This window comes from Camarhynchus parvulus, chromosome 20, assembly GCF_901933205.1.
Source record: "Camarhynchus parvulus chromosome 20, STF_HiC, whole genome shotgun sequence".
In the NCBI taxonomy this organism is placed as follows: domain Eukaryota; kingdom Metazoa; phylum Chordata; class Aves; order Passeriformes; family Thraupidae; genus Camarhynchus; species Camarhynchus parvulus.
The window spans coordinates 423772-451031 of record NC_044590.1 but is presented as its reverse complement, the minus strand read 5'-3'; the positions used below and the strand labels follow the sequence as shown (position 1 = coordinate 451031).

At 50.3% G+C, this 27260-nt stretch overlaps 1 protein-coding gene across 1 annotated transcript in view; it reads left to right on the top strand.

Annotated features, from left to right (window-relative positions):
• KCNB1 (potassium voltage-gated channel subfamily B member 1) overlaps positions 1-25690 on the top strand; it is a 94233-nt gene extending 68543 nt beyond the window's left edge. The window contains exon 3 of the mRNA XM_030963276.1: positions 23490-25690. Coding sequence (XP_030819136.1) covers positions 23490-25511 — 2022 coding nt within the window. The 3' untranslated portion in view covers positions 25512-25690. The remainder of the gene's footprint in view (positions 1-23489) is intronic.
• Positions 25691-27260: the final 1570 nt, after the last annotated feature.

Sequence of the window (27260 nt, the reverse complement as noted above, 5' to 3'; positions counted from 1 at the left end):
CCCCTCTGGGACTGACTCTCCCCAGGCTTTCCCTCATTCCCACCCTGCCATGCCCAGGCCCTTTGCCATTTGGTTCCTGTGTCACTGTGCACACTGATGTTCTCAGTCTCAATGCAGGTTTCTCTTCAACTCTTTAGCAGTGTAAATGCAAATTACAGTTGTGATGAGGTGCTGATTTATACTAATTTGTGCTCTGTTTTGCATTGGGAAGAGCTGAGAGACTGCAGCTTTCTTTAACCTTTCTAATGACAGGGGTTTAAAAGCCTGTTCTGTGAAGTAGTGGGACTGATTGTTTCATCAGCCTGAATTGTGGCTGAGATAAGCTTGGTCTGTGCACACAGTAAAGCCCGTCAATCTCTGGTTATCCTGAGGGCCCTGCAAAGGGCCCTTCTGCCTGTAATCATGTTTGAAAGTGTCGAGGGCAGGTAGTGCATCAACATGGGCATCAGCGGTATCTGAGTTAATTCCTTGCATGAAGTGAGTGAGCCTTGTCCCAGGACAAAATCTGCTCTATATTGCCGGAGTTCACAGGCAAATGTATCACAGTCACTTGGAGCATTACCAATGAAGAAAGAAAATACATTAACAAACCACAAAAAAGCTCTGTAGCAGGAGCAAATCAAAAATTAATTTCGTGTGCAAGAAAGGGAAACACCCAAATTATGGCCTGTATATCTTGAAGGTCTTACCATGAAGATCCATCCCTCACCAGATGAAGGAGCAGCCACCAAGCACAGCAGTTAATTTCCTGCTGAGGAAAGCAGATGTGGATCCAAAGATCAGAAAGAGTCACTGTAGGGGACAATCACCTGAACCAGGTGTGCTGTGAGATCCTCTGGAAAATCCCTGTCTGGGTTCAGCCTGAGAGCAAGGGCCTCCATTCTCAGCGTCACAGTTAATACCTTTTTGTTTCAGCAACTCAAATGCTTCTAGTGAGAAGCTCTGAAAGGGCTAAAATAATTATTTTAAAAGGGCTCTTCCTTTCTGTCTTTGCATCTTGCATTCAATGAGAGGTGCTGATCCCTCAGGCTCCAAGGCACAGCAGATGGGGGGATTTTCCTTTCCCAGAGACAGCAGAGAGTGCAGGGCACAGTGAACCTCTGGGGTGCTTGAGTGCCTGGCTGCCATTCCCTGGCTTCTGAGAGCCACCCAGAGATATGCTGGGAATGACAATGACATCCTGAGAGCTGCCAAAAAATCACAAGGAACAGCTGGTAAAAATGCTCAAACCTCCCAGTGCCCTTAATATGCTGTAAACAAATCTGCTTGACTGAAACCACACACAAGGTGTTGGGAGCCTCGATTTATGGGCTTTAATCATTGTCATTCCATCCCAGGCATCACAAACATAAAGTACATTAGGAACTAAAACCCTGCAAGGGAAATGTTCCCAGTCTTCTCAGGTTGTTGCTGATGTTTCAAAAAGACCAAGAGCTTTTCTGGAATCCTGTGAAGAAAAAGGTGTAATAAAGGCTTTTTTGCCTTGCTTTGGCCAGCCAGAGCTGCAAGCCAGCAGGCCATCCGCATTGTCACATCCTGTGACATTCCTGCTGTTCTAGAAGAGGAATGAAATATTCACACCTTTTGGCTGGGGTTTTTATTGGGGTTTCAGGACCTACCTCCTGCCATCCACTCCATTTAAGTAATGATGACCAAAGCCCAGTTCACTTCTCAAAGATTAACAGCTTGCTGGAAATATTTGACTGTCTGAGAACAGAACTGAAGGATGCTGCAGCATGTTCCTCGCTCCCAGGAAAGCCCCTAAGGCCAGGATTGATGCTGTCAATTAGAGGATTAAAATCCCAGTGTGTCCCAGTGCAGAGGTGGCTGAATTCCAGTGGGGAGAGAGCAGTTTAAAGCCAAGGACACATGGCTTTGGCAGCAGGATGGAAACTGGCTTAAAGCTGCTGTGAAATCATCATGACTTATTATTATGGGATCCTGACATCTTGCAGAGAAGCAGCACTAAATTATTTGGCACTGCTGTTTTTTGGAAATCCAGGAGCAGCAGGAGCAGGGGCTCAGGGAAGGTCCTGCTGTGGCTGGTGGCTTGGCCTGGGCATGGCAGCCCAGGGTGCAGGGCTGTGTGTGCACAGGTGTTTGTGTCACTGCACACAGGGTGGTTTTCTTCTTACACCCATCCTCCTGCTTGTTGTCTCCATGCACATTTGATCTTTCGTTCAGGGCATTAAGGTCGGCAGCAGAGACCTGTTGAATTTGCATCCTTGTCCCTCTCACCCTCCCCTTTCCGTTCGCTAAATCCTTGATCACACTCGGTGGGATTGCTGGGGCTGTCCTGTGCAGGGCCAGGAGTTGCACTTCAATGATCCTGGTGGGTGCCTGCCAACTCAGAATATTCTATGATTAAGTGGTCACTTAAAAACACCAATTTCACCAGCTCTTTCTGCTCCTCACAGCCTCCCATGCCCAGCACTGAAGCTCAGCAGCACTGTCAGATCCTTTCTCTCCCTGCAAGGTTTGCTCCAGCCTGGCAGGGCAGGGATTAGAGCTTGGACCGGCTCCTCTAGTCACAAACATGTGCTCCAGCCCTCAGGGCATGGCAACAACCTCTCGTCCTCCCTTTTTTCCTATGGGAAAGGCCTGCCCTGGTGTAGGTGTCCATCTCCTGGAGGTTCCATGCCTGCCTTTTACGGTGACGTTTAGCTCTGCCCCAGCCCCGGGCTGCTCCTGCCGCCTGGGGCTGGTCTCGGCTCTGGGATCCCATTCCTCAGGCGTTTAACTCTTTGCCTATAAAACACAGGAGGTACAGCTGGGATGGCGCCGAGCTCAGGGCCCTGGGGGACGCTGAGCTGGGCTTGGATTTCACTTCTACACGAGGTGGGTGCCAGGGGAGCCAGAGCCCGAGTGCCTGTGCAGGGCTGGCCCTCCACCACCCTGCTGCGCCTCTTTAATTCAAGTGGTGACTCACAGCCTGGAACACTTAGGTAGATGTCATATGCAGCTAATGAGTGGTATTTTTCAGTGTTCATTTTACTTATTGTATTATATTATATTATATTTTGATTTATAATTATATATACAGTGCATTCCTTTCCTGGGCTCCAGGCATCCTTGCCAAAATTAAAAAGTACAGTTAGCAAAATTAAAGCCAGCAGAAGCTCAGAGCTCTCTGTGAGAAATAACCAGTCAAAGCAACTCTTTTTTTCTACCAATTCTTCATATATTGTCTGTTCTCCTTGCATTTCCTTCCCATGAACCTCTGCATGAGGAGAGCAGCCCCTGCACCAAGCTCTTGGCCCCACAACAGCAATGCAGAGAGCAACAAAACAGCTCCAACTCATTCTTCAGATCCAGGAGCAGCATTTGTTTGTATTTTCAAGTATTCCAAATACTTCTGCATTGTACTCCTGGAGCTTTTACTGCTGGGAGGAATTGTGTGTAATCCTTAGGAGGGATTTGCAAGTGCTGGTGAGAAGGGGCACAGTGAAGCATCACCCTGTTCTCTGGAAACCCTTCTTGGTCAAGGAAATCCAGTTTGCTGTGAGCAGGATTTGAGGGGCTGGGGTGGGGTTTCTGGAGAGTTGAGGTGCCAGTAATGTATTCTCAAGGTTAATCATACTTGATTATATGCAAATAGCTATTGCCCACTACCACACATGATCAGAACCTCCAGGGACAAATTCCTGACGCTGGATGTGCACAATGGGATCTTTAGGATCGAGGTTTGCAGAATGAGCAGGGATGAGGTGGCGGAACAGGCAGGGCATGGTTGGCACTGGGTGTTTGCCAAGCCAGGTGCAGACCCTGCTGTGCTGCCCCTGTGGTGCTCCTGAGGACACAGTCACCTGCTGGGGGAACGTCCTGTTGCTCCCACCTCTCTCTGCTCATCCCCAGCCTAAGCAGGCCAGTAGAATTCCAAGGACTGGCATTACCTTGCCATGTAAAATACACTGAGAAAGTCGCTGGGTTTTGCTGGATTTTGCAGTTTGGGAATGTTTGTGCTCAGGCTGGAGGTGGGTCTGTGCCATGAACAGCAGCTGGCAAAGCTGAGAGCAGAGGGCTGGTCCCTCTCACCCTGAATTTCATGCTTCAGGCACAGCTTCCCTTCTCACCAGGTACTGCTGGTTAGGGAGGTCACACTCACCGTGGGTTCATGTGCTAGGGAGAGTTTTGCTTTCTCTGGGACAGATTTAGACTCTCATTTAATAAGCGCAATTATAGCTGCTGTTTTGGTGTGTTGATGAAGCTTCCAGATGGCTAATTGTGTGTCTTGAAGGAAAAAAGAAACTCAGCATCTGATGTATCCAAATCCAACAGAGAACAATACCTCTGGCTCTGGGACCGCCAGATTCCCCATTTTAAAAAATAGATGTTGCCTTTGATGTGGTATAATGGCCTAAGAATTTATCCATACATCAACTGAGACAGGAGTATAAGAGGCATGTGAGGATTTCACCCATGGGAGGATGCTTTGGTTAGTGCAGCGAGCCCTGGACTGTCCAGCAGGCAGGCAGCTGCATTCCGGGTGCAGGTCCTGCCCAGGGCCCTGCCAGGCTGTGTGCCAGGGCCCTGCCAGGCTGTGTGTGTGCTTATGGCCCTGCCAGACTGTGTGCCCAGAGCCCTGCCAGGCTGTGTGTGTGCCCAGGGCCCTGCCAGGCTGTGTGTGTGCCCAGGGTGTGTACCAGGCTGTGTGTGTGCCCAGGGCCCTGCCAGGCTGTGTATGTGCCCAGAGCCCTGCCAGGCTGTGTGCCCAGAGCCCTGCCAGGCTGTGTATGTGCCCAGAGCCCTGCCAGGCTGTGTGCCAGAGCCCTGCCAGGCTGTGTGTGTGCCCAGAGCCCTGCCAGGCTGTGTGCCCAGAGCCCTGCCAGGCTGTGTGTGTGCCCAGGGCCCTGCCAGTTATGTCATCAGGTGTGTATGTGCCCAGAGCCCTGCCAGGCTATGTGTGTGCCCAGGGCCCTGCCAGGCTATGTATGTGCCCAGAGCCCTGCCAGGCTGTGTGCCAGGGCCCTGCCAGGCTGTGTGTGTGCTTATGGCCCTGCCAGACTGTGTGCCCAGAGCCCTGCCAGGCTGTGTGTGTGTGGCCCAGAGGGGCCCTGCCAGGTGTGTGTGCCAGGGGCCCTGCCAGCTGTGTGCCGCCCTGCCAGGCTGTGTGTGTGCTCAGGGCCCTGCCAGGCTGTGTATGTGCCCAGAGCCCTGCCAGGCTGTGTGTGTGCTTATGGCCCTGCCAGAGTGTGTGCCCAGGGCCCTGCCAGGCTGTGTATGTGCCCAGAGCCCTGCCAGGCTGTGTGCCCATGGCCCTGCCAGGCTGTGTGTGTGCCCAGGGCCCTGCCAGGCTGTGTATGTGCCCAGGGCCCTGCCAGGCTGTGTGCCCAGGGCCCTGCCAGGCTGTGTGCCCGGGCCTGCCAGGGTGTGTGTGCCATTGTGTATGTGCCCAGAGCCCTGCCAGGCTATGTGTGTGCCCAGGGCCCTGCCAGGCTGTGTATGTGCCCAGAGCCCTGCCAGGCTGTGTGCCCAGGGCCCTGCCAGGCTATGTGTGTGCCCAGGGCCCTGCCAGGCTGTGTATGTGCCCAGAGCCTGCCCTGCCAGGCATGTGTGTGCCCAGGGCCCTGCCAGGCTGTGTATGTGCCGGTGCCAGGCTGTGTGCAGGGCCCCTGCCAGGTGTGTGCCAGGGCCAGACTGTGTGTGTGTGCCCAGGGCCCTGCCAGGCTGTGTATGTGGCCAGAGCCCTGCCAGGCTGTGTGCCCATTGCCCTGCCAGGCTGACTGCCCTCAGCAGCCCCCTCTGAGCCCTTCCCCTGCTCCAAGCAGGACCTGTGGGGTGCTCCCACCCACTGACCACTGCCCGGCCCACGGGAACCTGTGCTGCCTCTTCATGGGGCTGCAGCTTCCATAATTACTGAGCTGGGAACTTAATTAATTCCTTAATTATATTGGAACAGTGATCAGAGTTTTTATAACTTAACCATAACCCAAGGGTCCTTCCATCCTGTGCTCTTCTGGAAACTGCCTCTGGTGTGGGGCCGTACAGAGGAGCAGTGGCTGGGCTGGGCTGGGCTGTGCTGCCAGCCAAGGCGTTTGCTGGCCCCTGTAGCTGGCACCAGCTGTGCCCTCACCCCAGCCTGCCCACAGAGCATTTGCCAGCCTGGCTCTGTGCTTGCCTCGGGCCCAGCCTGGTCCCAAGGAGCCAGCCAGCCTTTGTCCAGCTATTCCACTGCTGGTGTCAGCGTGAATAAACCATGTTCCTTTTAAGCCACCACAACTCCTGACAGCTACAGTGCTGTAAATAAAGCAGCTAACGCAGATGCTAATATTAATTCTCATGACCCAGTTGTGCTGCACTAATGGTATCTGGGTTACCAGCCAGCCAAGACAAGAGCACAAATATTTAGCCTGTCTCAGTCTGTTACACCAAAAAAAGCAAGCATTTGAAGATATTAATTTCTAGAGCTACATGTCAGATGTGCCCTCCATTAGGAAAAGGCACAAGGAAGCTCTGAAAAAGTCGCAGAAATCCATGTTTAGTGGTGGTTAGGAGTTAAGGCATGCTGGCCATGCACAGGGTGATGCCAGCACCTCATGCTGTGCTGCAAACGTGCTGTGACATCCTCGGGTCGGGGCTGGTCCTGTCCAGGCCTGGGCATGCATCACACAGGATGACACTGCAGGAGGACGTGTGCTGTGTGCAGGGCTGAGAGCTGTGTTGGGGTTTTTAAAGCAATGTTTAAGACATTAGTTAGCGATGTTAGGCTTTCAGGATAATCATCCATTTAGCCCTCTCCAGCTGCAGCTGCTCTCTCCTTGATCATCCCTTTGGTTTCTGCCCAGGAAAGCTCCATGATATTCAGCTTTTTCTGGAGTCATCCAAAGACTGTCAGGTGTGAAAAGCTTTTGGGAGAAACATGGCTGTTGTCATCCAGCCTCATGCAGCTGGAATGAAGCAGCTAGGCCGTTCCAGGCTGTCTTGGCACTGTGGCACAGCCTGGGGCAGCTGTTCAGGCACCAGGGCTGCTGCACCCCAGCTGTCTGGTACTGGCTGTAGGTGTAATGCTGCTGCTGCTTTGCACAGCCTCTCCAGAAGGGCCAGGCTCACGGCCTCACTGATCAGCACCAGGTTTCTTTCTCCTCACAGCCATGCAACAAAATGCAGGAGTGTGAGAGCAGCTTTCAGCCTGGGCACAGCCAATTGCAGGGCAGAGTTACTGCCACAGGTGTGTGGGCATGGGCTTGGGCTCTGTCATAAAGAATTAGCAGGACAGCTCTTCCTGCAAAGAACTCGGTGCATTTACTCGAGCCAGCTGACTGAAGCCAGGGGACAGCCAGGGGTGCATGTGGGACAGGTGTTTGTGTTTTCTATCATAGCTGACCCTGCGGCTGCACAGAGGCAGAACTGAGCTGCTCGCAGCAGGCTTGGAGGCCTAATTAGGCTCCTAGTGTTCTGTAAAGTTCACTCCGCTGCTCGGTGGAGGACAGTTTAGGATAAGCATAATAGGATTACTGCTGCTATATGCAGCTGCCTAAGCCAGGAAGTCCTGGTAATGGGCCTTTACCCAGAAGGAAAATCGTTTCAGAGGATGCTTTTTATAACCCGCAGTTACGCAGGCTGTGAGTGCTGGGAAGGGTGTCCTGAGCCCCAGCCAGCCCAGGTGAGCCCTGGGGGACAGCACATGTTCTGTCACACCAGGGTTTGCCACTGACAGCCGCAGCCAGCCCCTGCAGCACCAAGTCCTGAGCCCTGCTCAGCCTGTCCCAGGTGCTCCATAGGGAATTTCTGCCTCGAAGGCCACGCTGGGATCCCTCCCGCTCTGAGCAAGGGGCTTCTTCCCACTGACCCCAGCCACTGTGGCATTTGGATGCTGGATTTTATCAATGCTGTATTTTTAACACGTTAGTGGTCGGTGATTTTTGGAGGCAGCTGTTCCAGATGTCGGGAGCACTTGGTTAGCAGGGACACCAGCGGCTGGGCACGGAGCCGGGCTCGGGCAGCCCAGCCCCACACACGGGCTCCTCTCGGGCTCCTGGCACTGCTCGGGGGTTGTTTCATGTTACCCTGGGAGCAGAGGCAGAGCCCAGCTCTGAGCGAGCATTCCCTCTGATGCTGGTCCCCACGAGGCTGATTTCCTTATCCTTCCTTTTCTGCAGCAGCAGGTAATTCACAGATAAAACAATCGGTGCTTATACACACACAGACGGGTAGGAGCTAGTCTTAATCTTTCCAAATCCCTTAATATACCTTATGTATACAGTTTGGAACTTGCAGATTTAGCATGATAGATTGATTTCATGCACTATCTCAATGGAAAATGACATTAGTAACTACGTTCTTTTTTTATATTATTTTTTCCCCTGTCTGAGCTGCTGCAGAGCGCTGGGCTGGGGCCTGTCTGCCCGGGGCACCACAGTGTGAGGGCAGACCAGGTCCCCTGATTGTGTCTGGTGCTCTTGTCTGGATTATATAAAGCCTAAGATGTGGTACAGCCTTAGGAGAATTGGGCCAAATCACTGCATATGCACTTGAGCATATGTTATAACCAATCACTTGGAATGGTTGTAGTTATTTTTCACAACTCCCCCAAAATGGAGAAAATGGATGAGAATTGAGTGGGTCATGTGGATTGACAGGGGAAGCTGCTATGACAGTTTGAGACAGATGACTCAGGGTTTTGCTTTATGGTTTTCTGCATTTCACCACCAGGAATTTCCAAGGGGTTCTCCGGTAAAAGCAGGCAGGCAAAAACACAGACTCGCCTCATTGGCCATCCCATAGCGAGCCGTGCTCCTGTCCCTGAGCTCTCCTCTCCTCCCCAGCCCTGCCGGCACCCGCGCCACGCCGAGCTGTCCTCTGAGCTGTCCCCAGGCTGTCCCCGAGCTGTCTCAGGGAGTCCAGCTCCCCTTTCCCGTGGGGACAGTGGTGCTCGTTTCTCTCGCAGAGCCCAGGAAATCTTGGCAGCCTCAGCCCAGAGCTGCAGAGCTCCCAGCTGTGTTTGGATACAGGCATTGCATCTCCACTCACGATGCTGTGACTCCACTACAAAGCCTTCCACGTTTCTTGCCTTTGCCTTCAGAAGAAAAAATGTTTCCACTACGTAAATCAAGCTATGGCCAACCCGGACTATTGTTTGGTCTATGTTTTTACGTCCTTTTTAATAATATACATGTCAACTCTGCCATTTCCCATCTGTTAGAAAATGCCTGGGTTTACACATTACCTCATTAGTCTTACTGTCTATCTGGCATTTTTTCCATCCTACAGGCTTGTCACTCCTTTTACATCACTGATTAAATCGTTTGCTTAGGCAATTAGCAATGAGGCTTAGTGTTTTTATACTCCTGGCTCCATAGAAGATGATGGTAGAGGGCTGAGAAAGGGGGAATAAGTAAACTTTTAAGCCTCAAGCTGGGGATATCAGAATGGAGAGCACAAGTATCATATATTTTATGGTGGCACTGTCACAAGCAACAGCAGAGCTGTGGCTTTGTGTCAAGAAACATTGTGCAGAGTTTCTGTGTTTATTTTTCGGTGCAGCCTGAACGGGGAAGAGAAGTAGCCCAGAAACCTCCCGCAGCAAGCAGCCACAGCTGAGGCTGTTCCCTGGGAAAACGAGTCCGGGGTCGTGCCCCGTGCGGGGCAGGGCGGGCACGGGGAGCCCGGGGCAGGGCAGGCACGGCTCGGAGCGCGGCTTTGCCAGGGTTGGATTGCCCTGCTGCGGTGTCACCCGGCGGGGCTGCCACACTCAGGGCTCCACAGCTGCCTCTACACTCTGGGATTTTTGTGCAGGTGTAATTTAACCCAAAGCTCTTGCTTGGCATCACAGTGTTTTACAGGATGACTTTAAAATATGTTTAAACTCCTTCAAATTACAGATTGGCCCCCAAAAATGCTTCCCAAACTGGGGTCTCCCTTTTAAATATAGGCATTGAAGCCTTGGCTGGTCTTTACCTGTGTACCTCGTGGGTGGGGTTTTTCTGGGGACAGTTAAGGACAGCAAGAGACTGTCACAGCTCCAACCTTTACTGCAGCAGCAGGGGACCAATCAACCCTCGAAAGCAGGGCAGGAGGTGGGCATGGCTCCCTCCAGGCTGCCACCAGGTGGATTCAGCACAGTTGGTGGAGCCAGGTGGGTTCCGGGCCTTGCTCAGGACAGCCAGGTGCTGCTGGGTGTGCTGGCACCAGCCCTGTGCAGCAGTGCCCGGGATGGGCTCACAGTCAAGGGGCAGGAGTTCAGCTTTGGGTGTGTAACAGGGACTGGGCTTTTCTGTGAACTCCAGGTGCCACAGACCCCTGTGGAGGTGGGCACAGGGCAGGGCATGGCCAGGTGGGCTGTGCATCCCTTTCACCTGCCGCAGCCTCACGCCCAGGCAGGGCAGCCCTTGGGGCAGGGCTGGGCCGCAGGGCTGCAGCTCAGCCCAGGAGCTCCCTGAGGCAGCAGCAGAGGCACAAACCCCAGTGCCAGGCAGGGAAATCCCGGTGACACCACCTGCCTGGGCAGCAGGAAGGGACTCAGCACTGAGCCGCCACCTGGGCTCCATCCACTTGGGGCTGGCACGGCCCTTCCTTGCCAGAAAAAGAACACAAACAGAGTTATTTTCTTCAGAATAATAACACAGAGAAACAGTAACAAAGCCAAGAACATTGAGATGGTGACAGCAAGAGCCTGGCTTAAATACCCCAAAATAACATCTGCCAGAGCCTGATTTCAAAGCAGCAGCTGTTGCCTGGAATAAAAACACAAAACTTTCCAAACAGTATTAAGAGTGACAATACGAAAAGCAGCTCTTTAGTGAAAGCTTTCGGGTGCACAAATACGGCCCTGTGCACATGTGAGAAAGGATTTCTACAATTTTTATAAGGTTAATTAATTAGTTTATCTAGCAGGTACATCCAATAGCAGATCAGCTGACCCAGTGACCCATCCTTGGGTCAGCCCCTTGGAGTTGGTCCAGGGGCTTCTTTGCCCCAGTGTGTTTTATGTCTTTTAAGTTCTGGTGAAAAACAAGATTGTTAGAAATTATCTTCTTAAGAATAAGAATAAACAGATTTTAAAGAATGTGTTAGTCAGGGTTAGTTTATTGTGAGAAAAGTCAGGAAAATTACTAGAAACCAGACAACTATAGATTAAAAATCTACAAGGCTACAAATATATGAAAATATATAAAAAGCTAAAAAATCTTTAGGCATCACAGTCACTGCACTGCAAACACAGAGACTTGGTGATTGCTACTTTTTTCTTCAAGGTAATTTTTTTTTAACAATAACACTTATATTTTTGTATGAGAAACTGTCCAATCCCCTCCAAATTTCCCACTTCTTTTACATCTTCCACCATATTTGCATAAAAGGAAATTGGCTGCAATTGTTTTCTGCAACCAGCAAGTTTGGAAGGGGATACAAGATCCAAGTGGGATTCTGGTGAACATCCAAATCTGCAGGGAGAAGTCTTGGAAGAGAAAGGTGAGCCCTGCAAGGTGCACTCCAGGGCCCTTCTCCCAGGCTGCCTTTCACAGGGGCTGAGCATGGTCCCACACTAGTTTTGAGCTCATTTCTTTGGGAATTAATTTTGGTGCAGAGAGGGGAGGTTTCGCAGGAGGTGGCACTGAGAGGACACCCACTACACCCTGTATTCCAGTCTTTGGCAATCCCATTTGAGTGAGTTCTGCTCAGGCTGCAGCAGCAGCAGCACACCCAGCATGTGAGGACTGATGGGCTCCCACTGCTGGGCACAGGGAGGGTCCCACATTGTGCCCCCTGCACATGGAGCCAACCCCACCCAGCGTGGCCCCAGCCACTGCTCTTGGCAGCCTCAGCTGTCACCTGACAAAGCCACCCTGCTGTTTGTTGCTGTTTGTGTTAATAATGTTTTGGCAATTTTCAAGAGTTGTTTTATTTCAGAGATTTGAAAGGTAAATTGTCAGGAACTCAGTGCTCTCCCATGGAGAACTGCGACAATCCAGGAGCACAGCTTTGCCACTAATTTTCTTCCTTTGTATCTTCATTACTCCTCTCTTTGGTAACTGGGATCTTTAGTAGGTTTGTGGTTTAACTGGATTTTGGAGCAAAACCTAGAGGAGTAGAAGGGGACGGATTTGATTAAGACATCTCTAAACAGGACCCATCCCTCCCCCTCCTGCCCTGCTGACAAAGTGTGGGGGGTTTTATTTGTTTTCAACAGTATCACCTCTTACACGGCAGCTCTAGTACAGCCAAGTACCTCTTCACACCTCCAAGAGCCGGATGCCAGCCAAAATGCTCCAGTGTGTCTGGTTCGACATCCAGCTTGCCCAGAGCCAGGCAAGCTTAGCTGCTGCAGCAGCAGCTCCATGTCTGGCTCGTCCACCCCAGTGAATTCACCCCAGCCTGAGCCCAGCGTGCTGCTGCGGGAGCAGGGTCTGCTCCTGGGAGTGCTGAGCTAAGGAGCCCCTTCCTGAGCAAACCCACCCCTACTCAATAGTCTGATCGAGATGCTTTTGCCCAGAGGACAGCAGAAACCTCATGTCAAAGATTGGAATCTCGTGAAACTTTGCAAAGCAAGCTGATTCTCTAGGGTACTGCCGGGAACAGTATATAAGAGCTTAGTTAAGAAAAATGTTTTCTGTGAGGCATTTTTACCACTGCATTTTTACCACCATCTTTTCTGTGGTTCCCCAGCCAGGCCAGATGATGTTGGCCAGCATGGCACTAAAGTTCAGGATTCACTACTCCCATCTTTTTTTTTTGCCTTGTGCTTTCAGTGGCCACTGCTGAAAGTTACAGTTTAGGAATTTCCATTCCAGGTGGAAATGCTTCAGGAACAGGCTGTAATTTTCATGTAATTTGCACAACTGCATCTTACAACCCTTGAATGTAAGCACAGGAAAAGCTGGGACCAGAGCACAGTTGCTGCTCAGTTACAGAACTGAAGCAAGTTTTTGGTGTGTGCCACAGGCCCCAGCACCCCAGAGCAGGGGTGCCCCAGGCAGTGCTGTTCTTTAACCCTGGCTGGGGGTGGTTTGGTTCCAGCTTATTTCCACTCACCGCTGATATGATTCAATAATCTCTGCCCACTGGATTTTGTTTTTTTAAGTACATGCCTACAATGATCAAAGGATTGTTTCATGTGGTGGGGTGAGCAAAAGAAGTTCTCAAGGTCAAATCCAAAACAGCCTAAAGACTCTGGGATTGGATCTGACCTCCAGTAACAGCAATGAGCCAGGAGAAGATGAGCAGCTCAGGAAGTAGAAAATGAAGCTTTTGAAGCCAATAATGCCCTCTGGCAGTGAGCAATCAATTGACAGAGAAATGGGAAAGAGAGAGAGAGTGGAAAGAAGTCAGACCCTTCTGCCTGGCTGCAGGAAAGGCAGGACATTCATAAATAGAAAGCAGCACATTTTCTCCTTCCTCTTTGTCTCCCAGGGGAGAGTGGCCATGGGAACAGGCACGCTCTGAGCCCGTGGGGCCGGGGCCTGCAGGAGAGAGCAGACTGACACAACCTGCAGCAGGTTAATTGGGACACATGGCCCCAGTGCCACTGCCCTTAGGACTCCTGTTTCTTTCCAGGAAATAAAGGAAAACAATTTGCCAATATGAGCTGCTCTGAGCAGTCTGGCCGCTCAGGACGCCGTGGGAATTGCCAGCTCATTCCTCATTCCATGTAACACATGGAGAGAGAGCCCTCATCTGCCAGGGATGCTCATTCACATCCCTGCCAGACTGCAGCCCTGCAAAGGTTATCCCTAGATCCCTTGATAATTCTTATAAACTTCTTTCCCTGGCATGCTGAGTGGTTTTTCCCTTGTTACTTTGCCTTCTTTAAACAGCTCCCAGTTTGGCCTGGACTTGTTTTCCCCCTCAGCAGTGGGTTTCTGCCTGTGCTGGGCTCACCCTGTGCCTCTTTTCCAGCCCAGTCACGCAGCAGGTGACTGTCACAAGTGCTGCCATTGAGAGATGCTGGGTCCTGCGTGCAAGTGCAAGTGAGGTTCGGCTTTGCTGTTCCAATATCTGCTGCTATGATAATGAGCCAGTCCGATCAGCTCAAATTAAGGGCTCAGGAGGGCTCAGCCCTTCAGAGAAGTACATTCATGACAAGATTAATTTCTACCACCCAGTGTACAGTGTGACACCGTCCTCTATTAACACAGAAACCCTGAATTTAAAAAAAACAACCAAAAGTAACTGAAAAATGCGCTAAAATCCAGTGAGGTGTATAATTTCCCTTAATGTTCAATGCTGCTCTTTGCTATTCTCCACTTGGATTAAAATCAGATATACCACCTGGCGCTGTTCAGCTGCCACTTACAGGAAGCCTTTCTCTTCCCCTCCCCTCTCTGCAATAACCCTTCACCAGAAGGCAGCACACCTGCATTTTCCAAACAGTTCCAGGCAACTTTTATTAGGGGAAAGTGCAAAATATCACTAAGCCAACCACTAAAAATCAAACAGCCCAACCCCTCCAAGAAACAAAACAAACCCCAGCTCTGCTCCCTATCACAATGGCCAGTGGGGCTTTATGGTTCTTTTCCTTCTGTAGAGGCACTTTTCAGGGGGGGAGAGCAGGAGGGGCTGCTCTGGGAGAGGCAGGTGCTGTGGTGCCTGGGCTGTGTGGGGCTGCTGGGATGCAGGGATGCAGGAAAGGCTGGCAAAGCTTTTGGTGGGAGAGCCAAGGGCTGCCCAAGCTGGTGTTAGTTTATCCCCTGGGCTTTGTTCTCGTGTCCGTGTCCAAAGTCAGCAAGCATGGAGTGAATATTCCCAGACTACCAGAGAACACTTCAAAGAGTTTGAGCATTTTCTGAGCTCAAATTGAATTTAAAAAAACCTCAAAAGCAACACAACAATAAACAAACAAACAAAAAAGAAAAAAAAGAAGGAAGAAGAAAAGGCATCCCTACAAAGAACCAAGTATACATCTCCACAGTTCTGTTTCATCTTCTGTATTTATAGCAAGAATGCATCAAAACTCTCATAGTGAGGCAAGATCAAACTCTCTTATTGAACTGCTGATGTAGAACTGCCTTTTATGTTCACACAGATTTGCTGTCCACTGGCACTACTTACCACTTGCTATGGCCCCATGCTAATATGAGTGATTTGTTGCCAAGGATTAGTTTTTAGCAGCTTTTGTAAACAGTTTGTATACAATTGTTGCTATTTATTAAATATGTGACATCTAATCCAGTGTTTGGTGCTTATAAAGGGAAGAACCATCTGTGCTTGAGATTAAAACACTTCAATCACGTTGTGCCAACGCTGTCAGCGAGGGTTCCATGCTCTGCTCTAGAGAAAAGCCTTGGGAACCCTGGCTTGGGAAGGTGGGCTCCTGCATCAAAGTCCTTTGTCTGACACGAGGTCTGCCTGCCAGACAGGAGGAGGGCTCTGGGCATGGTGGAGAGCTGAGAAGCTGACAAGAAAGAAAAGATTTTAGCAGAATAAAGAACTGGGAGCTGGGAAGGTGCTGAGAGCTTGGAGTGATCCTGCCAGTCTGCTTCCCATCACCTGCAGAAGCTTCATGAGTCTCTTTTGAAAAAAAAAGAAGAATGTTAATATTCAATTTCTTTGCAGGGCACTGCAAGGGTAGCAGCTGTAATCCCTTGTGTGAGCCCAAGGTTTTGCCATCAGTGCAGGAGGTGCCACCAAAGCTCCTCTTGGATCAGGCTGAGTGTCCAGGCAAGCCCTGGTTGGAGGCTGCACCCCAAGGACAGCCTGTGAGGCAGCAGAAATGCCTCAGACTAAATTTTATGCCCTTATTCCAGGCATCAGTTGAAAAAACAAAAAAAAAAAGCCCTCTGAAATGCAGTGGAGGAGCCCCAAGAGCTGCAGCAGGAGCCCAGGGGCAGCAGCAGCTGAGGGAGCTGAAGGCAGCCCTTGGGAACAGCCCAGGGACACCTGGACACCGGACACATGGATACCTGGACACATGGATACCTGGACACATGGACACCTGGACACACAGCTGACAGGGCCCTGCTGGTATCAGGCTCATTCAACAGGAGAGGATTTTGCCCCTGCCTTTCTCTCCTCAGGGATTTACTGCTCCTGCAGGCTTCCCTGTCTCTTCCCAATGCCATTAGTGTGGCTGATGCTGCTAAATGGATTTGCCACTTTTCCTAACACATTTCTGGAAGAAATGTTAAACAGGTCATTGTTTTTTGCAGGCAAAACATCACTTGAGCTCTGTTCTAATTTCCTCTCTATGTGGCAACTCAGGATGGTATCAATGACTCGGTAAATCTCCCTGCAGCAGGACTAATTATGCCTTTTGGTGAGAAAGCAGCAGTGGAACTGGTTTAGTCTTCCAAAGAACTCTACACTATAATATGCAGGACTAATGTGCTTCAGATTTGAAAAGAATTAATATCAATTATTCTCATGCATATTCATGAGAGGAAGACTGGTTTAGCAATCAAGCTAATAGTTTTTTGCTTAATTACATTTAGTTGATTTCATGCTATCTTGGCACATTCCTGACTGAATTTAACCATTAAAAAAAAACCCACCCACAACTACTCCTGCAAACACCAACACTTGGAGCTCAGCATCCCCTGTAAATAGTGTCTGAGGCTGAGCAGACTGCTCGCATGGTGGGAGTGCATCACGAGCATTGTCTCTCCCTGGTGCAGGGTACGATCCCAAAGAATCTTCAAGAGCTGCTCTCAGGCACTCACCTGTGCTGAGGTGGAAGGCAGGCTTCTTTTTGCTTTATATTTTTGCTTTATTTTTTTGCTTTTTCTGAGTCCAAACCTCTGTCTGCTTGAATGCAAGGCAGATGGTGGGAAAGGGAGATGCACCTGAGAGGGGAGCCCATGCCGGGGGGAGGTTCTGTCCGTGCAGGGGTGGGGAGCCTGGCCCCAGTGACAGCTGCAGGGGTGCGGGAGCTGCAGGGGTGCAGGGGCACAGGGGTGCAGAGCAGGCGGGATGCTCCGGCCCTGGGGGCAGTCTGCGCCCGGCTCTGTGTGTGCAGCTCTCCTCCAGGGAGGGGCCGGGCCGTGCAGCACCACGCTGCCCTCCCAGCCTCTCCAAGAGCAGCATTGTGCACAGCAGAGGGTGGGAAGGTGTGAGCAGGGTGAGGCAGGAGAGTCAGCTCGAGGGAAGGGGTTGATGTGGAGTTGGCCCCGGCTCTGCCGGAGGATGCAGCAGGGCTGGGCTGGGCTGGGCTGCAGGGAGGGCTCGCTTTGGGTCTGACCAGGGCTGTAGGGACTGGGATGTCTCCCAGTGGTGCTGCTGACGGGGGTTGCATCATCCTGGGCACAAGGCAAGGCCAGGAGGAAAACGGGAAACTTCAGCTTCCATGTGCCATTCATTTGTTTTCTTTTTTGACTTCCCCCATGCTTGCAGCAGCAGAAATAGGACAGATGCTTCCCTCTCATCCTCTCCTGAGAACTGTCACTGTGCTGATGTCTAAAGGCAGTGTGTGTTTTTCAAGTTTGCCTTTTCAGTATATTCATTCATCTATAATGTTCTTCTCCAGCGCACCATTTACATCTGGGCTTTTCTCTGAAAGAAGACTGACACCATTTATCATTTGATGGGGTTTGATAGCTCTCTGACAACTAAACGTGTTCTTAAGAGTATTAAAGAGTTTACAGCCAGCTCTGCCTCAGGGCGACTCTCTGCCCGCCACCCCTGAGTCAGCAGCTGTAGCTGCAGCTCCCTGGCATTGACATAGGATCAGCACAAGTATCCTCTTTTAACTAAATAGACTTGCTCTCTCAACAGATAAACTTATTACAGCTGTAATTGAAATCAAATAATTAAACATTATTCAATCTTGGCTTTTCCAGGCAAATGTCAAAATTAAGATCTCATATGTTTCCAAAACAAAACACAAGTGACTTTATCTTGATTCTGGTTTTATGGAGGTTATGCTGTGCAGTAGTGCCTAAAGAGGAGTGCAGGGGTTTGCCTTCCTACAGGTTGTGTGTCCTCAGGGAGCTCAGTGTGTGTGCAGGGGCACTCAGGAGCTCAGTGTGTGTGCAGGGGCACTCAGGGAGCTGGGCTGGCTGTGCAGGGGCACTCAGGGACGGTGTGTGCAGGGGCACCCAGGGAGCTCAGTGTGTGTGCAGGGGCACTCAGGGAGCTGGGCTGGGTGTGCAGGGGCACTCAGGAGCTCAGTGTGTGTGCAGGGGCACTCAGGAGCTCAGTGTGTGTGCAGGGGCACCCAGGGAGCTCAGTGTGTGTGCAGGGGCACTCAGGGAGCTGGGCTGGCTGTGCAGGGGCACTCAGGGAGCTGGGCTGGGTGTGCAGGGGCACTCAGGGAGCTCAGTGTGTGTGCAGGGGCACTCAGGAGCTCAGTGTGTGTGCAGGGGCACTCAGGAGCTCAGTGTGTGTGCAGGGGCACTCAGGGAGCTCAGTGTGTGTGCAGGGGCACTCAGGGAGCTGGGCTGGCTGTGCAGGGGCACTCAGGAGCTCAGTGTGTGTGCAGGGGCACCCAGGGAGCTCAGTGTGTGTGCAGGGGCACTCAGGGAGCTGGGCTGGCTGTGCAGGGGCACTCAGGGAGCTGGGCTGGGTGTGCAGGGGCACTCAGGAGCTCAGTGTGTGTGCAGGGGCACTCAGGGAGCTCAGTGTGTGTGCAGGGGCACTCAGGGAGCTGGGCTGGGTGTGCAGGGGCACCCAGGGAGCTGGGCTGGCTGTGCAGGGGCACTCAGGGAGCTCAGTGTGTGTGCAGGGGCACCCAGGGAGCTGGGCTGGCTGTGCAGGGGCACTCAGGGAGCTCAGTGTGTGTGCAGGGGCACTCAGGAGCTCAGTGTGTGTGCAGGGGCACTCAGGGAGCTCAGTGTGTGTGCAGGGGCACCCAGGGAGCTGGGCTGGCTGTGCAGGGGCACTCAGGAGCTCAGTGTGTGTGCAGGGGCACCCAGGGAGCTCAGTGTGTGTGCAGGGGCACCCAGGGAGCTCAGTGTGTGTGCAGGGGCACTCAGGAGCTCAGTGTGTGTGCAGGGGCACCCAGGGAGCTGGGCTGGCTGTGCAGGGCCTCTCCAGAGCTCAGGGCTCCTGGAGCAGAGGGCTCCCAGGGACCCCATGGGGGCAGCACTTCCAAGGGGCATGGAAAGTGCCAGGTCAGGGAAAACTCCTGAGCAGGAACCAGCAGGACTTAAGGGGTTTGGAGATTCAAGGTCTTACATCTTAACATCCTTCCACGTGAAAAAAGCAGATTAAAGGTTCTCTGTACTTCCCTTGCAGCCATAGCCCCCACTTTGGCCTGAACTTGCCATGATGCAAGAAGCAAGTGTGACCTTTCATTATGGCTTCAGCATTTTCTAGAAAAGACATCCTGCAAGCCCAGTGGTCAGAATCTTGACATCAGAAGATCAGAAGTGACTGTGTTCTGCAAACCCTTTCAGTTTATGAATAATTAGGCATTTTCTAGTGAAGAGATGTTTCCTAAAACAAGTCCCTGTCAATAAATACCACAGACATGTATAGCTGCTGTGAGCAGGAGATGTTATTCCTGTGCAGAATCAAGTAGGGAGGAGACTAAGGAACTCTCCATCTGTTTCTGCACTGTGCAGCACGTGGGATATTGCTGAAAATACACCGTGCTCTGTTTCTCAGAGCCTGGGGAGACAGAGGCTGGCACAGGCGTGGCGGGATGGAGCTGGACAGTCTGACTCAAAGTGTATGCAGCTTGGGAAAGCTGAGGGGCTGCAGGAAAAATCCCTTGGTAAATGGAGCATATGAATGAAACCTGGTCCTGATGCCAGATTAGTTCTGCAGGCCTTGGTGGAGCTAAAAAAGCACATTAGACAAAACCATTACTGAACTTCTTGATTACATAACAATTTCCTCATCGTATTTCCAAGAATATCGAATCTATATTCAAACACCCTCCTACTCTCTCCCACACACCACCTCTTCTCCTTGCTATATCAGCTTCATTACCAAGTATGAAGACAGAAAAAGTATAGGGCATGTTGCCACGAGCAGAGAGATCTCAGATCTGCTTACCCTGAGATTTTAGAGCCATCTATGGGATTGGGACAGCCAGTTCTCATAAATTTTAATGGCCTTGAAAGTCTCCAGTCTTATGCCTTTATCTCTGCTAGGGTTTTTAGCAGTGCAAAGAAAACAACCAAGCCATAAATGTCAGCAAACCTCGATGCTGGGTCGGTCCCTGCTGCCCCTCTCTGTGCCACCTGCAGGGTGGGCACACACACTGCTCCTGCACAGACAGAGATGGAAACTCCTGAGCAGCCTCCTGCCCCCTTCCCCCGGGAGGAGCACAGACCCTGAGCAATCTCTGGGGCCGCTCTCCCGCAGCAAGCAGGGCCAGCCCCAGGGCGGGTGGTTATTTCCTGAAAGGTGCCGGGTGCAGGTGGCCAGCCCAGCTTTGGGGGTTGGAGGAGGTGGGGATTAAAGGCTTCCCAGCATGGCACATCCATCTTGCCTCAGGAAAGAGCAGTTGCACAAACTGGCTACACTTGCTCCCAAAATGAGCCTGCTTGTCTCATTTGCATGTGTAATAACCAGCGTGTGTGTACAATCATGCTAATCACTTCGAGGCAACTGCTTTAAATTCATCCAAAACCCTGCCCTGCCTGTTCTTGGGTTATTTAGCTTCCACAAGGGGACCATAACAGCAATCCAGAGATTCACTCCACCAAAACCATTTTGAAACAGCCAATTAGTGGAGAAGTTTTTTCCTGAAATCCTGCCCATCCTTGCGCCACAAGCCAGGGCCATCATCAGGACTCCTTCCAATACCTTCTGCAAGCAACCTGGTAAAGTACCTGAGGGGATTTTCACAGATTATGGTGTATTGCCACAGGTGAAATGAAGAGTAAATACGGAGAAGCAAAGAGGAAGGGGACTGCAGAGCTTCTGTCATGCACGCTGTTAGTGGGAATGGTCTGAACGTGGCGTGGGGAAAGCCCAGCCTAACCCCTGTCAGCTTCAGGAGCAGCTGCAGGAGGATCTGTGCTGCTCTGCTGAGGGTGCCTGCCCAGCCTGGGCTGTGCTCAGCTCTGGAGCCAGCGTGAGCACACTGGAGAGCACTCATCACAGCTGTGGCTCCATGGTGCAGGGACTGCCTGTGTCACAAATGTGTCCTCATGTCACTCATTTTAGCTACTGGTGACTCCTGATTTTTTCCTCTGCTTCTGAATTTTAGGCTGCAAGCTTTTCCAATTTTAGTTCTGCATTTTACAGGACATCCAAGTCAGCGGCTCTGGATGCTCCTGCAGGGATGCTGAAGGTGCCTTCCCTGATCCCAATAAGCAGCCCACATGTGCCAGCTATGCCAGAGCCAGACCTGGGACAGGGACAGCTTGCTGCGTGAGTGGGAACATGGACATTTCAGCAGCACTCACAAAATCCAACAGGCCTCTGATGCTGAACTTTCCCATCCCTGTCCCTTCTGCCAGTCCAAGCCTGAGCTCCAGGGACCTTGCTGTGCCTGAGCCTGTTCAGCTTCAGCTCTTTGATTGCCCATCCAAAGTTCTCATGAGCCCAAGGCTGTGTTTAATGCCCTGTAAGGAACCATGGAGGTCAGTGCCACAGGAGGAGGCTCTGTCCCACGCTTCCTTCCATCTCATGCAGCTGTGAGCAGCTGGAGAAGCAGCGACATTTGGGGCCAGTGCTCTGGAACAGGGACCACAGGTGCTTTTCTACATGACTGGAAAAGAGATTTCCAGTTTTGTAAGAGCTGGAGCCTCGTGCACTGCCGAGGGATTGTTTCTGCTCAAGTCAAAATCGGCCCCACTGGCTTTTCTTGTTAAAGAGAAGTGAACCTGTAAGACTAAAGGGAGGAGGAAAGGCCAGGAATGGAATGAAAAGGCTGCCTGTGATGCAGAGCATCCCTAGAGGCCTCCTTTCCCTCCAGCTTTCTGTCTCTCGTTACTGACAGTGGAAAATACAAGAGCTGCCAAGCTAGAGGTTCAGTACAGCCAAGATGGGAAACCTTATTAGAGAGACAGATGGTGATTTCTATAATCTGAAATCCCAGACTGTAAATACTTTGGGACAGAGCCCTGTGCAACTGAACAGTGCTAAAGCCTGACAGCAGCAGCTGGATCCAGTTTTCTGTGCACAACTGCTCCGTGGGTGGCTTTTAGTGGATGGTAGATGCTACCAGGACAAGGTATCTCTTACAGAAGGAGAAGGATGTTCTAAACACTGCTGGAGATACTCCATCGCAGTTTTATGTGCTTTCCAATTGAAAAGCGCCTTGAATAACTGAGGACAATCAACTCACATTTAGAAGTTTTTCTTAGCCTGAGAAGATTCCCAAAGATGTGGTTGCAGGAGATGAGTAAGGGGGAAAATCTGTGTCTTGGGAGCACAAGTGACATCTTGCTGCAGCTTGTGGGAGAAATGATAAATGTCTGTCTCTGTTCATTGCCTAGCTTTGTGGCTAAATCTCCTAAACCAAAATCAAATTTTACCCTTAGATCTCCAGTTAATTTATTTATATTCATCTGGCATTGCCTTGATCTTCAAAGCAGGAAGGTATATCAAAGGAAGCAGAAGGTTTGACACCAATTACTGCTGCTGGATGCCATTCACTGCATAAAGATGGAGTGTTAATATTTACACTGAAAGTGAAGGAGATAAAACCCAACAGGTACACACATTTAAGCCTACAAATAAGCCCTTCTGTGTATAGTGGGCAGAGATAAAGCCAAGCAAAACTAATTGAAATTACCATTGCAAATATCCCAAACACCTTCAGAAATGGTGGGTTGAAAACAAAGTGACAGCAAAACCACCAAAAGAACCTTCTAGGAAAGCAAATCAGGCTCTCTGCTTCTCAGGGGTAGCGCCTGGTCTCCAGGAGATGGTTTTTGAAACAAGCCACCATGAAGAAGTAATTAACATCTAAATATCCCCACACTTCACCATGAGACACTTGATTTACATTTTATTCTCTTGAGTTTGAGATGTGTGAGGCCCCCAGTGACTGGATCTGCCCTGCCTTGGCTGTCTCAATGCTGTCCAATTTGGTTTGCTCAGATGCTTGCTCTCTCCTCCAGAAAACTCAAAATGGCTTAGAAAGCTTAGTGAAGTTTCCATGTTTTTCACAACCATCAAGAACTGAATTAGAGATGAGTCATTAAACAAGAGTGTATTATTTGTATGCTATGTAGTAGAATTGCACACACATCTCTGTAATTAGCCATCAGCACCCCAAATTACAGCAGTAACCATTCATTAAATGGAGGACATCGCTCTGATCAAATCATGTATTCACAATTGCATTCCTTCTTGCTTAAATTTCAGAGCTTGTTGTCCAGATGGGCCTTGTTGGGCACCTAATTAGTAGTTAATCCAAAGCTCCTGCTGCTTCACAGCCCTCCTGGCATCCTAGCTGTTCCTTACGTGTTCCTTGACTGCACAGAGATGAAAGCACAGGAGTCAAAGTAGAGGCTTTATCTCCTTTATGCAACTGCCATAACTAAAACAGCTTCCAAAATAAACTCAGCTCAGGATGCATTGGTTATCTGACTTGTGTGCTCTGAGCAAAATGGGTCTTGCAACGTGTGAGTGAAAATGCAGCCATGTGGTAACGGCAGCAAGAGACAGCCTCATGTATTCTGAGATTAATTCACTGTTTTCTCTTTCCTTTCCAGATTTTGGCAATCATTTCCATAATGTTTATTGTGCTATCTACAATTGCCTTGTCCCTTAACACACTTCCTGAGCTACAAGGCATGGATGAATTTGGGCAGACCACAGATAACCCCCAGCTGGCCCACGTGGAAGCGGTGTGCATTGCGTGGTTTACCATGGAATACCTCCTGCGCTTCCTCTCCTCCCCGAAGAAATGGAAGTTTTTCAAAGGCCCGCTGAACGCTATAGATTTGCTGGCTATCTTACCCTACTATGTTACTATCTTCCTCACAGAATCCAATAAAAGTGTACTTCAGTTCCAAAATGTACGAAGAGTGGTCCAAATATTTCGGATCATGAGGATACTCCGGATTCTAAAACTGGCCCGGCACTCCACGGGTTTGCAGTCCTTGGGGTTTACACTGAGGAGGAGTTACAATGAACTTGGATTACTCATCTTGTTTCTGGCTATGGGCATTATGATCTTCTCCAGTTTAGTGTTTTTTGCAGAAAAGGATGAGGATGATACAAAATTCAAGAGCATTCCAGCTTCTTTCTGGTGGGCAACAATCACCATGACAACAGTAGGCTATGGAGACATTTACCCCAAAACTCTTTTGGGTAAAATAGTAGGAGGACTGTGCTGCATCGCTGGTGTGCTGGTGATAGCTCTTCCCATCCCAATTATTGTCAATAACTTCTCAGAGTTTTACAAAGAGCAGAAGAGGCAGGAGAAAGCCATTAAGCGCAGGGAAGCTCTTGAAAGAGCAAAAAGAAATGGCAGTATTGTTTCCATGAACATGAAGGATGCATTTGCCCGTAGCATAGAACTCATGGACATTGTGGTTGAAAAGAATGGAGAAAGCATAGCCAAAAAGGATAAAGTTCAGGACAATCATTTATCTCCAAGCAAATGGAAATGGACCAAGAGAACACTCTCTGAAACTAGTTCTAGTAAATCTTTTGAAACTAAGGAACAAGGATCCCCAGAAAAAGCCAGGTCATCTTCAAGTCCCCAACACCTGAACGTCCAACAGCTCGAGGACATGTACAACAAAATGGCAAAGACTCAGTCCCAGCCAAACCTTATCACTAAAGAGTCGAGTCAAGCTGGAAAGCAAAAGGAAGAGCTGGAAATGGAAACCCTTCCAGGCCCCATGGTGCCGCTGCTGGCGACGCGCACGGATGGCATCGTGGACATGAGGAGCATGTCCAGCATCGACAGCTTCATCAGCTGCGCCGCCGAGTTCCCCGACCCCGCGCGCTTCCCGCACAGCCCGCTCACCGCCCTGCCCTGCAAGGGGGGCATCGGCATCCCCCAGGAGCAGGGCAGGCCCGAGGGCAGCACTGCCAGGTACGTGGACATGAACCCCAGCTCCGAAAGCAGCCACCGCTCTGCTTTCTTCATTGAAAGTCCCAAAAGCTCCATTAAGGCCAGTAACCCTTTAAAACTAAGATCTCTCAAAGTCAACTTCATGGAAGAGGACACCAGCACATTCGTACCAGCATCAAATGTACTGAGAACATACCCAGACCCTCTCAAGAGCCGGGGAGCTGCTGCTGCTGCCACAGACACTTCCTTACTCTCTGACAGGTCTCTCATGAGCCCAGAAACGTCAATCTACACAACTGCAAGCGCGAGAACCCCCCCAAAGTCACCAGAGTCCCAGGCAGCCATAGCTTTCAACTTCCACGATGCTGGTATACACAAATACATCGATGCTGACACTGATGATGAAGGTCAGCTGATGTATGACTCAAGTCCTCCTGGAAATGCAAGTCCCAAGTACAGTGTTGCAAGCAGTGGCTATCTAAAGCAAAAGGACCATGTTTATAGAACAGAGAAGAACCATCTAGAAGCTGCTGCTTTACCCACCTCCCCTAAGCTGATAGGGCAGAACTGCATTTACTCTATGGAAGGTATCACTGGAAGAACCCAGGGCAATCAGGAGACTGTCAGACTAGAAAATCACATTTCCCCAGAAGTCCATGTATTACCAGGCAGCGGAGGACATGCTAACACACATGATCAAAGCATCTGAGGTGGGGTCTGAAAGAACTTACTGAGAATTTAGAGGAATATCTTCACAGGCAACACAAACAAAAGAGCTTCTGCATGGCATGAACTTGGCTGAAACAAGCCACCTGTTTCTAAAAGTCTGGGGGAGGTCCAGTGTGGGTTTGTGAAAATGTCCTTCTCTGAAACAACTCTAAAGACATTGCCCACATCAGTCAAAAAAATTATTGCAAATCATGATCACACATTGATCTCCTTTCATGTTGTCCAGTGAAGCCAATGTGACCAAATATCCATCCATTCCCCTTGAATGCTGGAGCTCCTTTTGGAAATATTAACATCTGATTTGCATTAGTTCCATAAAGGATGCCAAGGCAGCCAGATTTGAACTCTGGAATAAATTGCTGGGGTTGGTATAAAGCTTTCAAAAACACAATGCTCACTGCTTCAGGGCAGCGGCTCCCCATCTACAGCTTTCTCTGATGGATATTATGTTTAAAGGTAACAGGGAACACTTACATTATTGGAAAATCCAAGCAAAAAGCATTTGAAACAATTAACGGTCTAGAGAAACCAATTCTTAAAATGCTCTTTGTGTGTTTAACAATCTGATATCCTGTAGGACCTGATGTTTTCTTTTGAAATATTAGCAGGGTGAGTTGCACCACTTGTATCTAATTTCAAACATGCCCTAGGACATAGTGAGACTTGCACTTGCCCTCGCCTAGAAGCCGGTGCCTGCCCCAGGGCCAGCGTGGCCCGGGAGGGCCGCAGGAGCCATGCAGAAGCAGGAGTCCTGCCCGGGAGGAGCCGTGCCCGCCCGGGAGGAGCCGTGCCCGCCCTGCCCGTGCCAGGCACGGCCGAGCCCGCCCGGGGCCGGGAGAGGAGCAGGCTGGTCCGGAGCTTTTTGCGCCCGAGCAGCGCAGTGAAAGATATGCAAGTGTTACATAAATATGCAAAAAGAGGGATTCGGTAGTGACCCGTGCCAGGCCTGGCTGTGCTCCCTGTCGCCACGAGGTCAGGCAGCAGAGGCTCCTGAAGGGCCGTGGCACGAAGCAGCCGTGAGAGGCAGGAGAATCAGGCCTGACGTTTTAATAACATCCAGTCATTTTTAGATGAAACAAGAAAATAAAGAGGAAAGGGGGAAAAAAAAGAGATCTGACCATTTAAAGTGAACAGAACTAGCAGCCACCAGCCTAGGTTTTTAAAATATTATTGTTTCAATAAAGTTATGTCAAATTGCGTAGGAAATAATTTGTCTTTGGTTTTTAATCTCGGGGTGGGGGGGAAAAGCACTTTATGTTGACTTTTTGTTGTCGTTGTTGCAATGCTGGAGTAGGATAGCAGAGTGTAACAATCAAGCACTTTAACCAAGCACTACTTTAATTTGTGCCTCTTGTTGTGACTGTGATTTGTTACAGGCCTGTAGCAAGTCACAACTTGTCCTGTGATAACTGTGATGGTAACCTTTTATGTTGTTCTCTGTTTCTACTGTTCTAAAACTCAGTTGTAAATGACTCCGTCACTGAGCGTTTCCTGACCTGGCCTGAGGTCCTGCCGGGGTGTAGCAATCTGCAGGCAGCGGGTCCGGGATGAGCTGAGACACGGGACGTGGGAGCAGAGGGGCACACGTGGGAGGAGGACCCCCCGAAGCCACTCGATCCCCTGCATTTTGTTCCTTCCTATTGTAAAAAACAAGTGTTGGTTAGTCCTGAATGTAGCCGTGTGTCCGTCCCGGCCGTGCAGCACTGTCTGTAACCCGTAATAGTGAATG